At 47.5% G+C, this 13,188-nt stretch overlaps 1 protein-coding gene across 1 annotated transcript; it reads right to left on the reverse strand.

Moving 5' to 3' along the window:
- Positions 1-980: 980 nt before the first annotated feature.
- Positions 981-11,896, reverse strand: znf182 (zinc finger protein 182). The gene is made up of 6 exons (XM_031893327.1): positions 11,861-11,896; positions 11,646-11,718; positions 9,318-11,152; positions 3,810-3,941; positions 3,589-3,667; positions 981-3,166 (listed from the first exon to the last, which is right to left on the reverse strand). The coding sequence occupies exons 2-6, from the start codon at positions 11,680-11,682 to the stop codon at positions 1,629-1,631; spliced, it is 3,621 nt and encodes a 1,206-aa protein (XP_031749187.1). The 5' UTR covers positions 11,683-11,718; positions 11,861-11,896; the 3' UTR covers positions 981-1,628.
- Positions 11,897-13,188: the final 1,292 nt, after the last annotated feature.

The raw sequence follows: 13,188 nt of genomic DNA on the forward strand, positions 1-13,188 counted from the left end.
GGCGAGAGAAACACTTCCCACATTATGGACAAGAGAACGGTTTCTCCCGTGTGACTTCTCTGATGTACAATAAGTTCTGCCTGTCACACACAGGACAGGAAAATGGATACTCACCTGAGCGAGTTTTCTGGTTCCGTACAAGACCAGCCTCAGTGCTAAAGTGTCGATGGCACTCAGAACCGTAATGGTATTGCTAGCTGCAAGTGAGGAGGGGCCCATTTCTTTAGGGAAGTACCAGTTTCATCTTGGTGTTTAGTTCAACCCCTAGTTCACAGGGATCTTTATCCAAAGAGATCAATAGAGTATTTGGATTTGTCCAACTAACCTTACACATCACATATCCTTTACAGATATGGGAGATGTTTCCACAAGGGTGGCCAATACATAGTCCATTTACCAACCCATTGGCTAAGTTAGACCTCCTACTCAAGGTCATTGCCTTTTATGGACTTTGGCTAAAAGTTCTGGAAAGTGTGGATTCAACATACAAATATACCCTTTGTTTTGCTTTCAGTTTATTTTGACTTTACTACAGGCCCGACGGAGACTCCCCCTCAAGGATACCTGAATCTTCTTCCTTTCTGTTCATTAAAGGACAGGGAAAGGCTTGGTTTTTGTTACGCGCCCCCAGTGATTATAATAACCTTGGGTCAGTGCTGAAAAGTGTGCCAGCCCAGAGTACTATTCTCCTAAGCGCTGCCATCTTGCAGCTGGTCGGGTCTGGGCACAGCCGAGTGGAATTAAGCAGTAAAAGGCAAAGATCTGTTCTACTGCACATGTGCAAAGCCCAAGGAAGCAGCTACAATCCCAGGGACCGGAACCAAGATGGTCTGGGTGTGAGGTTAGTACCTGCAATCACTAGAAGGTGTAAGGTATAATTGGCACCCCCAGTGATTCAGTTTTTGCTTGTCCCTTAAAGCCACAGAGGTTGCTCGTTCCATCATTTCAAATGGGATAAATGACTAGCTTGTGCACTGATGTTCATATTTTTTTTTAATCAGTTTCAATTCAGTGCAAGGCCCCCGAACACACAGCGGTAAAACTGCAATACAAACATATTCCTAAATGGCCAAGAATACACGTACGAACCCAGTGCTGCCAATTTCACCTTTAATACTCAAGAACAAGTATTAGTACAAATACAGCGCCAACTTCACCTTTAATGGCCAAGTGCACAGAGTAAATACGGCACCAGCTAAATATTTCATAAGAGTACGTGCTAATGATTCGGCCCAAATCTATACATGGCATGCAGTTTCATTCACTGTTTGGCTTCTATTATACCCCTAGTTTCAGAAAAAGTCCACACAGTAAATGATCATTCTCAATGGTCACCCTGGTTGGCCTTCAGCTGGCCCCCGTCCCTACATTGGCACCCCTAGAGCTAATTACCCAGCTCCCTACAGTTTAAAAGTAGGTATGACCTCTGGCTTTATTGATAGTTCAAAACAGCGGGATCAGATAATACAGTAGATGATGGCGCTGATAAATAAGTGTTAGTAAAACTGTAACTATCCTACTGAAGCGCAAATCGTTCGGGGGTGGGGGGGGACTTCCGCCTAAAACAAAAGTGGAATAGAGGTTCCCGTCTATTCAAGGTTGGACATATGGTAAGCAAAAGGAAATGATCAGTTATCAGCACCAACGTCGTTGCTTTTCTCGCTCATCATTGCCAGCATACACTCATTTTCAAGATATTCTCTTTCTCTGGCGTGAAACTGAAAATGCGCGGTCAGCAGAGAGCGGCGCGTGAAGCACCTCCCGCATTCAGTGCAGGAAAACGGCCTCTCCCCCGTGTGAGTTCTACGATGAACTCTAAGGTTTGAGCGATCTTTAAAGCGCTTCCCGCAGTCCAAGCAAGGAAACGGTTTCTCCCCCGTGTGTGTTCTGTAATGTACCGTAAGGTGCGAGTGGTGGGTGAAGCATTTCCCACAGTCGGAGCAGGAGTACGGTTTCTCCCCTGTGTGAACTCGAAGATGGACGTGGAGGTGCGAGCGGGATGTGAAGTGTTTATCGCAGTGCGGACAAGCAAATGCTTTTTCGTCTTCGTGAAGTATGAGGTGTCTATTAAAGTAGGAGCGATGAGCAAAACTCTTGCCACAATGACTGCAAGTGAATGGTTTCTCCCCTGTGTGAATTCTCTTGTGCACGTTAAGGCTTTTGCGGTCTTTAAAATCGTTCCCGCACTCAGCACACATAAAGGGTCTCTCCCCCGTATGGAGTCTGTTATGTATAATCAGGTTTGACTGATGTTTGAACTGTTTCCCACATTCATTACAAGAGAATGGTCTCTCCCCCGTGTGACTCCGGCAGTGGACGCTAAGCTCCGAGAGATATCGAAACTGTTTCCCACACTGAGAACAATTGAATGGTTTCTCTCCGCTGTGTATTCCTTGGTGTCTGTTTAGGTACGACAGGCGAGAAAAACACTTCCCGCATTCTGGGCAGGAAAATGGTTTCTCCCCCGTGTGACTTCGGTGATGTATGACAAGTTCCGCTTCCCGCGTGAAAGATTTCTCACACAGGGGACAGGTGAACTGTTTGGTGGCTGCGTGAGTTTTCCGATGGCGGACAAGGCCGCCTTTGGTCATAAAATGTTGGTCACACTCGCAGCATTCGTACAGCCCTGTGAAGAGAGGTCTGTCTTGGTGCGAGGCAGCAGATGTACTGGTTCCCTGTCCCTCTCCTGACAATGTATTCATACTGGTAAATAAATGGTCATATGAAGCCAGGCTGCCTTTCATACCTAACCAGTTGTCATTTATAGGGATAGGTGTACCATCCCCCTGTTCTGTAAGAGAATTAATGCCGCAATCTGATTGGTTTCCCTTGTTCCATGAATGTGGTTCATCTTTGATAACAACTGATACATAATTCTCTCTCAAGCTGTCATTATGGCCGTCTTCCATGCTGGGAGTAGGTGAATCTGTTCGCTGCAGCTCTTCTGTAAGTGAATTAATGCTGTCATCGGATTGGTTTCCCCCTTCACATGAAGCCATTTCCTCTTTTATCCCATTGGTCGGTGAGGGCTGTTCTGCTGGAGACATTTCAGGGCTTGTGGGATTTCCATCTGCTCCTTCAGCCCCAATCTTGCTTGGCTCATTATTATAACATAATGTTCCTCCCAGATCAGCTGGAATCTCTCTCTTATCTTCATATTCACCGTCTGGCAGAGATACAAGCATGAGAAATCATTATCACATTTTATACATAGATGTAGGGATTCATTGTGTCAGGGAATGCAGGAATAGAAGGAGCAGCAGCGCAGGAACTGTCACCCCGACAGGCTCTGATACAGGATGAAAAGTCACATATAAATCCTTAATGTGGCGCTGAGTCCAATCTCACTGTGACTCAAAGGCACGAACGGCAATGGTGCCGGCAGAGAAGGGAGACTGGCCTGGATGTCTTTCAGCAGCTGGGAGTTGAGGAGGCACACACGTGGGTTTGTCTGTTCCTATTCTACCCACTTGATAACTGGGTAAACACTGAATACTCTGTCCTTATAATAAAGCAAATCTATACCCGCCCAGATGTAATGCACCTCCCCAGCTGTTATTAAAAAATATAAACATTTTTGTTACTCACAGAGTGGGTGGAGCTTCCGGGGATTCTTCTTGATGCCCTTCTTGTGAATGGACTTTTTTCCCTTTAGAATATTCCATTCCTGTGAGGGAAAATAGATGGAAACATCCTCACACCTTATGGCAACCTGGCACACACAATGTTACAGTCATCCCCCAGCCAGAGAAAGGGATTATCATACACTGTTACTAAACAATAAGGGGGGATTGGGGGGCCGCACCCACCTCTCCAGTCAGCAGCTGGATGATGTTGGAGATGAGTTCCAGGATCTTCTTGTCATTTTCCTTCTGTATGACGGAGCCAGGGGCATGCAGGGCCCCCAAACCCACAGTTGGGCTCTTCTTCTTAGGGATGACGTAGCCCTATGTATTGAGAGGGAGAGAGAATGATGAGTGTGTAACGCAGCAGAGAGACCCCCTTTGTACAGACAGACAGTCTCTTCTCACTGTGCCACTCACAGTGCCCCCCTCACCTCTCCAGTCAGCAGATAGATAATCTCCAGTGTGAGATTCAGGATTCTCTCGTTCCGCTCTTCATTTTTATCCTTCTTCCCCATCACTCGGTCACTTGCTTCTGCCGACATTCCCTTCCTCTGACATTCACAGTGACCCCTGTAATTAAAATGAATATAAAGCTTTAGAAAACTCTTATCTGGTTTTGCATTTGACATTTCAGTTAAAAAAATACTTTATTAATGACCCCTTTATTGGAACTTTGTTATGTGGTCTTTGCCCAGAAGCACAGTAAGATGCTGGTAGCCGGACGTCTGCCCCGAGATAGGAAAAGATGGAGTACAATATGTATCAAATCTGCCTAGCAGCTAATTGCATTACAGGAAGCCAAATAGCTGAGAGTCCCACAGCTCCCACCGACCCCCAGTCCCACAGCTCCCGCCGACCCCCAGTCCCACAGCTCCCGCCGACCCCCAGTCCCACAGCTCCCGCCGACCCCCAGTCCCACAGCTCCCACCGACCCCCCAGTCCCACCGACCCCCAGTCCCACAGCTCCCACCGACCCCCCAGTCCCACCGACCCCCAGTCCCGCAGCTCCCACCGACCCCCCAGTCCCGCAGCTCCCACCGACCCCCCAGTCCCACAGCTCCCACCGACCCCCCAGTCCCACAGCTCCCACCGACCCCCCAGTCCCACAGCTCCCACCGACCCCCCAGTCCCACAGCTCCCACCGACCCCCAGTCCCACAGCTCCCACCGACCCCCCAGTCCCACAGCTCCCACCGACCCCCAGTCCCGCAGCTCCCACCGACCCCCCAGTCCCGCAGCTCCCACCGACCCCCAGTCCCGCAGCTCCCACCGACCCCCAGTCCCGCAGCTCCCGCCGACCCCCCAGTCCCGCAGCTCCCGCCGACCCCCAGTCCCGCAGCTCCCGCCGACCCCCAGTCCCGCAGCTCCCGCCGACCCCCAGTCCCGCAGCTCCCACCGACCCCCCAGTCCCGCCGACCCCCAGTCCCGCAGCTCCCGCCGACCCCCAGTCCCGCAGCTCCCGCCGACCCCCAGTCCCACCGACCCCCAGTCCCACAGCTCCCACCGACCCCCCAGTCCCACCGACCCCCAGTCCCACAGCTCCCACCGACCCCCAGTCCCACAGCTCCCAGCAGGAGTAACCCCAGTGCCACACACACAGCCCATAGTACAGGAGAGTGAGGGGGGTAAATGGCGGTCGGTCGGTGCCACACAAGGTAGGAATAAGGGAGGCAGCAGGGGATTTAGCAGCACATATGGGCTCAGTATATTGTGGGGGGTCAGTACCTACCTGTGCGGAAGTTCCCAGAGTTCCCTGCTCCGGCTACAAACCAATGGTCCCGGGGGCTTGGGAGGTGGGAGTGAGAGCTGCTCAGTAAGGGATGGGAGACAATTCCCTACATATCTATGTACCGCACAGATATCTCCCAGCTCCCCTCACCCACACTGTATCAATCTACTGTATATCCCAGGGTTAATCAGATACCCGCCAGTCCCAGCGGCCCCATACTAACAAGACAGACTCATTTCTTTTGTCTCAGGTTGGAAAACTTACCCTCTCTCCCTAACTCCCCTGCTGCAACTATTAATCCAATCACGTCTTCTACAGCACACTGCCCCGCCCCCTTGGGTAGGGCTTCTACTGACACTGGCAGGTTTGGTTGGCGAGTATAGAAGCGCCTGCTCGCAATTTCTACCCCGCCCTCTCTACTCTTAGCCAATGAGTGAGTGTGTCCCGCCCCTCCTGCACAGCTATAGGCAGCTCAGTACAGCTCCCTGTAAGAAACAGAGCTGGGAAGCAGGAGCGGGTCAGTGAGGGACTGAGGCTGCACTGGCAGGGTCGGGTTTGGTTGGCAGGGCAGCCCGGCTTTCCCGCCTCTTACCTTTTAAACAGTCAGTGAATGTGTCTTGTCCCATCTTGTCAGTCACACAGCAGCTGGCAGACAGTACATAGAGGCTGCTGCTCTGTGGCCCCATGAGCTTTTCTTTTTGTGCTAAAGATATTGGTGTCTGGGCTGTTTTTTTATTTACTGAGGCAGAAATCTGAGGGGACAGAGAACTGGTATAAAGGGAACATATTCCCAATGGGTTAGAGTTGTGGGAGCTCAACTGGGGAACAGAACATGCATTGTGTTATATATATATAAAAATATTGGTGGGACTGGAGTGATATCCCCCCCCCCTCACCCCCAGCAGCCGATCAGCAGAACAATGGGAAGGGAGCAAGATAGCAGCTCCCAGTAGGTATCAGAATAGCACTCAATAGTAAGAAATCCAAGTCCGGCTTGGGACTCCTCCAGTTACATGGGAGTAGGAGAAACAATAGGTTAGCTGAAAGCAGTTCTAATGTGTAGCGCTGGCTGAAAGCTCAGACTCAGGCACACTTTACTGCTGCGCTGCAAGTTGGAGTGATATCCCCCCCCCCTCACTCCCAGCAGCCGATCAGCAGAACAATGGGAAGGGAGCAAGGTAGCAGCTCCCAGTAGGTATCAGAATAGCACTCAATAGTAAGAAATCCAAGTCCGGCTTGGGACTCCTCCAGTTACATGGGAGTAGGAGAAACAATAGGTTAGCTGAAAGCAGTTCTAATGTGTAGCGCTGGCTGAAAGCTCAGACTCAGGCACAAGGCACTGAGATGGCGCCTACACACCAATATTACAGCTACAAATACATTTGTTGGTTCAAGAATAAAATGTTAAATGGCAGAAGGAATTTTGCCGCGAATCCATACCTGCTAAAATATTTCTCTCATCACTAATGCTGAGAGGGGGAGAAGGGAAGAGTAACTTGGTTAACTCCTGTTCATTTATCAGTCTCTCATTCAAACCACTCCCTGGTTGCTAAGGTAATTTGGACCCTAGCAACCTAGCTGCTGACACTCCAAGCTGGAGAGCTGCGGAATAAAAAAATAAAATAATTAAAAAAAACTACAAATAATAAAAAATGAAAGACCAATTGCAAATTGTCTCAGAATATCACTTTCTACATCATACTAAAAGTTAACTCAATGGTGAACATCCCTTTTAAATCTGCCACCATAAGGCCACCATAATAGGTTTGGTTGTAAATTGCTGCTATTACCCATGAGCTTGTGGCACATAGAAGGGTCAGTAAATAAAGGAACACGCGCCTCCGGCCGAACGGAATCTGAACACTATTGGGGGTGTAACTAATCCATTATTTTTGGGATTCAGCCGAACCCCAAATCCTTTGTGACAGAGTCAGGCGAATATTGAACCGATTCCTATTTTGCATAAGCAAATCAAGTCACAGAAGGGTTAAAAAGAACCGCACGCAACTTCCTTATGTGATGAAACGTCACATGATTTTACGGATTCGTTTTGGCCAGGACCATGGATTCGGCCTGTATTACCGACCCCCCCCCTTACTATAATGGTACTGCTCCCTTAACAGATATTAAATGCCTATAGCTAGGTCTGTGTCCCCCCTCACCTTTAGAAACGTATTTATCAATGGGTGAAAGTTATTCACATTTGATAAATACACTTCTAAGAATCCCATAGGAAAGAATGGGAAGTGGGCGAGTCTTTCTGTGAGCTGTAATTTCGCACTATGATAAATCTGCCCCATAGTGTTGCTAAGATGGCGGCATCTAAAACTGGCAGTGTATCAGGTTTCAACATTTCAAGTGTCTATCACATAAGATAAAGAGATAACAGAAGAGGTAGAAGACTTTCATTATTGTGAAATAAGTTCCGTGATCCCACCCCGTCCGGTAACAGTTGGTCTCCCTGTTGAGGATTTTTATGAATTTTTAGAACATATAAAAAAAAAAGTCCTACGCTGTTTTACATAATGTAATCAAATTCTTTTTTGATTAAGTTGCCCCTGGTCTCCCTTAGTCAGTAAAAGCAGCTTTATGTGAGTTCATATTTGATAAACAACCAGGGCCGGGGGCCTCTGTGGCTTTCCCACAAATCTGGGCCTGTACACAACATTATCCATCATTACTACATTGCCGCCTTTATCCACAACATTAACAATAAGATTATTTTTGCTCATCATTTCCCTTCGTATTTTAGAAAGATTGTCACGATAGTAGTACTGTTTCAGGCTGATTTATTGGAAATTTCTCCAGAAACCCCACTAGCCCCGCCCATCTGTTCCACTTCCTGCTGCCTCCTTTCCCAGGCTGTGCAGGGGGGCCGGCGGCACTGTAGGATAGGAACCAATCAGCAGCTAGGCTGACCTGATAGGGAACTGAAGCCTGTCTGTGCTTGTGTGACTTCAGGGCTGTGACTGGCTCTCCCCCTCCTACTGTGCTTCTGGCAGGGACCGTTAGCACACGCCCACCCCTCATTTGAAACCCAGACAGGGACCTGAGAGGATCTATAGGGAGCTCCAATAAAGGGGCCATTTTTACAGATGGGGTTTTTTCATTTATCCTATACGTCTCCTTTAAAAAACAAGGAAACGCTAAGTCACTTGGGGGTGCCAAAATGTTAGGCACCCCTAAGTGACTTTAATCGCTTACCTTGTGCCCCTGTTAGGAGAAAACAGCACCAGCCCGGGGTACCTCTAGCGCTTCCTCCTTCCTGCTTCGTTTTCTAAGGACTAAATGACATACACATGCGCAGTAGAGTGAAAAGCCGACTTCTCTGTTAAAGTTCCACTATTCACTCTACTGCGCATGCACACGCGAACAGGAAGCGATGCAGGTACCCCAGGCTGGTGCTGTTCTCTCCGAACAGGGGCACAAGCCCGGAGTAAAAGGTAGGCAATTTAAGTGACTTGGGGGTGCCTAACATTTTGGCACCCAAAAGTGACTTTGCCTTTCCTTCTCCTTTAAACTCCTTCTCTCGTTTTTTTTTTTTAATATCGTTTTTAAATTTTGTTCTCTGGAATTTCATATTTTGGCTATACCATCTGTATCGGATTTCACTTCTCTACTCTTATATATAAACTTATATACCTATTTTGTTTATGGACTGTGTTTCACTGTAAACTGTCAAACGTCCGAGGCAACAGATTTTAAATATACTTTTACTTCGTAGTGTGTTGCATCCCAATGCATTATAGTATTACGAGTGTAAAACCTCCATTGTGAAGACTAAAAGAAAAATAAATGTTGAATTGTTCTTATACTCACAATTACCACATACCCTTCTAAAGCAATTATCATAAACAATATGCAGCCGAAAGCAGAATGTTAAAGATTAAGAATACTTTAATCATAAGTAATCATATGTTACTCATTCATCGATGTATATGTACAGTTATCAGACAATGGTTATCTCTTGTGCAACTGGGAATGTGCAGTGAGCTGGGAACGTCGTGCAAAACATTTCCCACATTCGGTGCAAGTGAATGGTTTCTCCCCTGTGTGAACTCGCCGATGTACAGTCAGGTCTGAGCAACGGATGAAACATTTCCCACACTCAGAACAAGCAAATGGTTTCACACCAGTGTGAATTTTTTTATGGATTCTAAGGCCCGCGCGATTGCTGAAACGTTTTCCGCACTCAGGACAAGAAAACGGCTTCTCCCCTGTGTGAATCGTTTGGTGTACGTTGAGACTTGAGCGATCTTTAAAACATTTCCCACATTCAGAGCAAGAAAAAGGTTTCTCCCCTGTGTGAGTTCTCTGATGTACAGTAAGGTTTGAGTGATGCTTGAAACATTTCCCACACTCAGAACAAGAGTACGGTCTCTCTCCGGTGTGAACTCTGCGATGTACATAGAGGTCTGAGGCACAAGTGAAATGCTTCTCACACTGAGAACATGAAAATGGTTTTTCTCCTTTGTGAAGGCTGTGGTGTCTATCAAGATCCGAGCGACGAACAAAGCTCTTCTCACATAGAGAACAAGGAAATGGTTTCTCCCCTGTGTGAATTCTCAAATGTACTTTGAGGTTTGAGAGATCTTTAAATTCTTTCCCACATTCGGAACAAGAATAAGGTCTCTCTCCGGTATGGACTCTCTGATGTACGGTAAGTTGTGAGTGAAATTTAAAGCGTTTCCCACATTCGGTACAAAAGAAAGGTCCCTCCACTGTGTGACTTCTTCGATGTACAATAAGGTCGGAGTGGGATATAAAATCTTTCCCACATTCAGTGCAAGAGAACGGTCTCTCCACTGTGTGACTTTTTTGATGTACAATAAAGTCGGAGTGAGATGTAAAATGTTTCCCACATTGAGAACATATAAATGATTTCTCTCCTCTGTGTATTTTGTAGTGGTTATTAATTTGAGAATGATATGAGAAAGTTTCCCCACACACAGCGCAAGAATAGGGTTTCTCCCCTGTGTGAGTTCTGTTATGCTCAGTAAGGTGCGAGCGACGAGCAAAACGTTTCCCACATACAGAACAAGAGAACGGTTTCTCCCCTGTGTGGCTTCTCTGATGTACAAGAAGATCTGAATGCCACGCAAAACATTTCTCACACACAGAACAGACAAATGGTTTTGTTCCTGTGTGAGTTTTCTGATGCTTGAGCAGACCGGCCTTAGTTCTAAAGTGTTTTTGGCACTCAGAACAGTTATACATCACAATGCTGGGAGTAGGTGTGTCTGTTCCCTGTATCTGTTCTGTAAGGGGATTAATGCTGCAATCTGATTGGTTTCCCCCTTCCCATGAAGTGGATTCTTCTTTAATACCATTTGATACGTCACTGTCTGCCAAGCTGGTATTTAGGCTGCAGCCCGTGAAAAGAGCAGATGTATTGGTTTCTTGTATTGTTTCTGAAACAGTAATAATCCTAAAATCAGAAACGTTTCCTTCTTCCCATGAAGCCGCCTCCTCTTTTATATCATCCGATATATAGTTATATGCCGAGCTGTTATTCAGGCTGCACCCCATGATAGCAGTAGGTGTGTCTGTTCCCTGTATCTGTTCTGTAAGGGGATTAATGCTGCAATCTGATTGGTTTTCCCCTTCACATGAAGCCGCCTCCTGTTTAGTACTGTTAGCTGGTAGGAGCTGTTCCACTGGAGAAATTTCAGGGTTTGTGAGATTTCCGTCGGCACAAAAATCTGCTCCTTCAGCCCCAATCTTGCTTGGCTCATTATTATAACATAATGTTCCTCCCAGATCAGCTGGAATCTCTCTCTTATCTTCATATTCACCGTCTGGCAGAGATACAAGCATGAGAAATCATTATCACATTTTATACATATATGTAGGGATTCATTGTGTCAGGGAATGCAGGAATAGAAGGAGCAGCAGCGCAGGAACTGTCACTTCAAAAGGTTCTGATAAAGTAACAGAATGTGGCAATAAAACCTTAATGTGGCACTTACACCAAGGTGTGAGCTGCAGTCAGAGAGATCAGCTGGTATCTGTGTGGGTCTGTCTGGTCCATTTCTATCTATGGGGGACATTTCTCCCAACCCCGGATAAACATCTAATGAGCTTTCCTTATGTTCAAACTGCTCCTTAGTATCCTGTCCCCATATCCTCAGTATCACTGTGCCGCCATCATATGTAACTCACTGCCCCTGCTTTACTGTCAGCAGCGCATTTGTCTTTCTATTGTTCCCTCACAGCCCTTGTACTGTTCCTGTTAATAAGTTCCATTACACACAGGGTTCTGATACTTGGTGCCCTGCCCCCATTACTCACCCAGTGGGCGGAGCTGCTGGGGCTCTTCCTTTGTCATTTCTTTAATTAGGTCTTTTTTTAAATTCTCCCACTTCTGCAAGGAAAAATAGATGGAAACATCCTCACACCTTATGGCAACCTGGCACACACAATGTTACAGTCATCCCCCAGCCAGAGAAAGGGATTATCATACACTGTTACTAAACAATAAGGGGGGATTGGGGGGCCGCACCCACCTCTCCAGTCAGCAGCTGGATGATGTTGGAGATGAGTTCCAGGATCTTCTTGTCATTTTCCTTCTGTATGACGGAGCCAGGGGCATGCAGGGCCCCCAAACCCACAGTTGGGCTCTTCTTCTTAGGGATGACGTAGCCCTATGTATTGAGAGGGAGAGAGAATGATGAGTGTGTAACGCAGCAGAGAGACCCCCTTTGTACAGACAGACAGTCTCTTCTCACTGTGCCACTCACAGTGCCCCCCTCACCTCTCCAGTCAGCAGATAGATAATCTCCAGTGTGAGATTCAGGATTCTCTCCTTCCGCTCCTCATTTTTATCCTTCTTCCCCATCACTGGGTCACTCACTTCTTTCGACATTCCCATTGGCTCCTTGTGGGAGGGACCTGCCTCAAAGTGGTAGTAAACAAATGGATTGCACACCCGTATCTACTTAACTGGGTCATTGGCATCTGCAGACATATCCATAGTTCCCTGGGGTGACAATGATACATTAGTATTATAAAAGCTCTGCTGTAAAACAACTAAACCATAACTATGTAAAATGTAAAGGTGGGCTTTTAATTAACTTGGCTTATACACCTGGCATAACCCATAACAGAAAGCCATCTAAAATACATGAAAAGTCATATATCAAAGAACAATAGTCAGGCTCACATTTTATCTATCAAGATATTGATGAACAAGCACCCAACTTCAATGTCTTTAAACTGGCTGCTGCATTACATTACAGGGGAGAGAAATGGTCAAAGACAATAACATGGTGTGTGGGAAGATCAAAAAATGGCTACATGCATATGATGAAACACTGAAAAGGAAAAAAAAATAGAAATGTTCAGTAACAAAAGGCAGAAAGGGAAAATATAGTTCAGATAAAAAATAAAAACACTGAAAAAAGCAAAACATTGTAGAAATGGAAGTTACAGGCAGTAATGATAGCTTGGAACCGACCCCCCAGTCCCACAGCTCCCACCGACCCCCAGTCCCACAGCTCCCACCGACCCCCAGTCCCACAGCTCCCACCGACCCCCAGTCCCACAGCTCCCACCGACCCCCAGTCCCACCGACCCCCAGTCCCACCGACCCCCAGTCCCACAGCCCCCGACCCCCAGTCCCACAGCTCCCGCCGACCCCCAGTCCCACAGCTCCCGCCGACCCCCCAGTCCCACAGCTCCCGCCGACCCCCAGTCCCACAGCTCCCGCCGACCCCCAGTCCCACAGCTCCCGCCGACCCCCAGTCCCACAGCTCCCGCCGACCCCCAGTCCCACAGCTCCCACCGACCCCCAGTCCCACCGACTCCCAGTCCCACAGCTCCCACCGACCCCCAG

The sequence above is a fragment of the Xenopus tropicalis genome, chromosome 9, assembly GCF_000004195.4.
Source record: "Xenopus tropicalis strain Nigerian chromosome 9, UCB_Xtro_10.0, whole genome shotgun sequence".
Classification (NCBI taxonomy): domain Eukaryota; kingdom Metazoa; phylum Chordata; class Amphibia; order Anura; family Pipidae; genus Xenopus; species Xenopus tropicalis.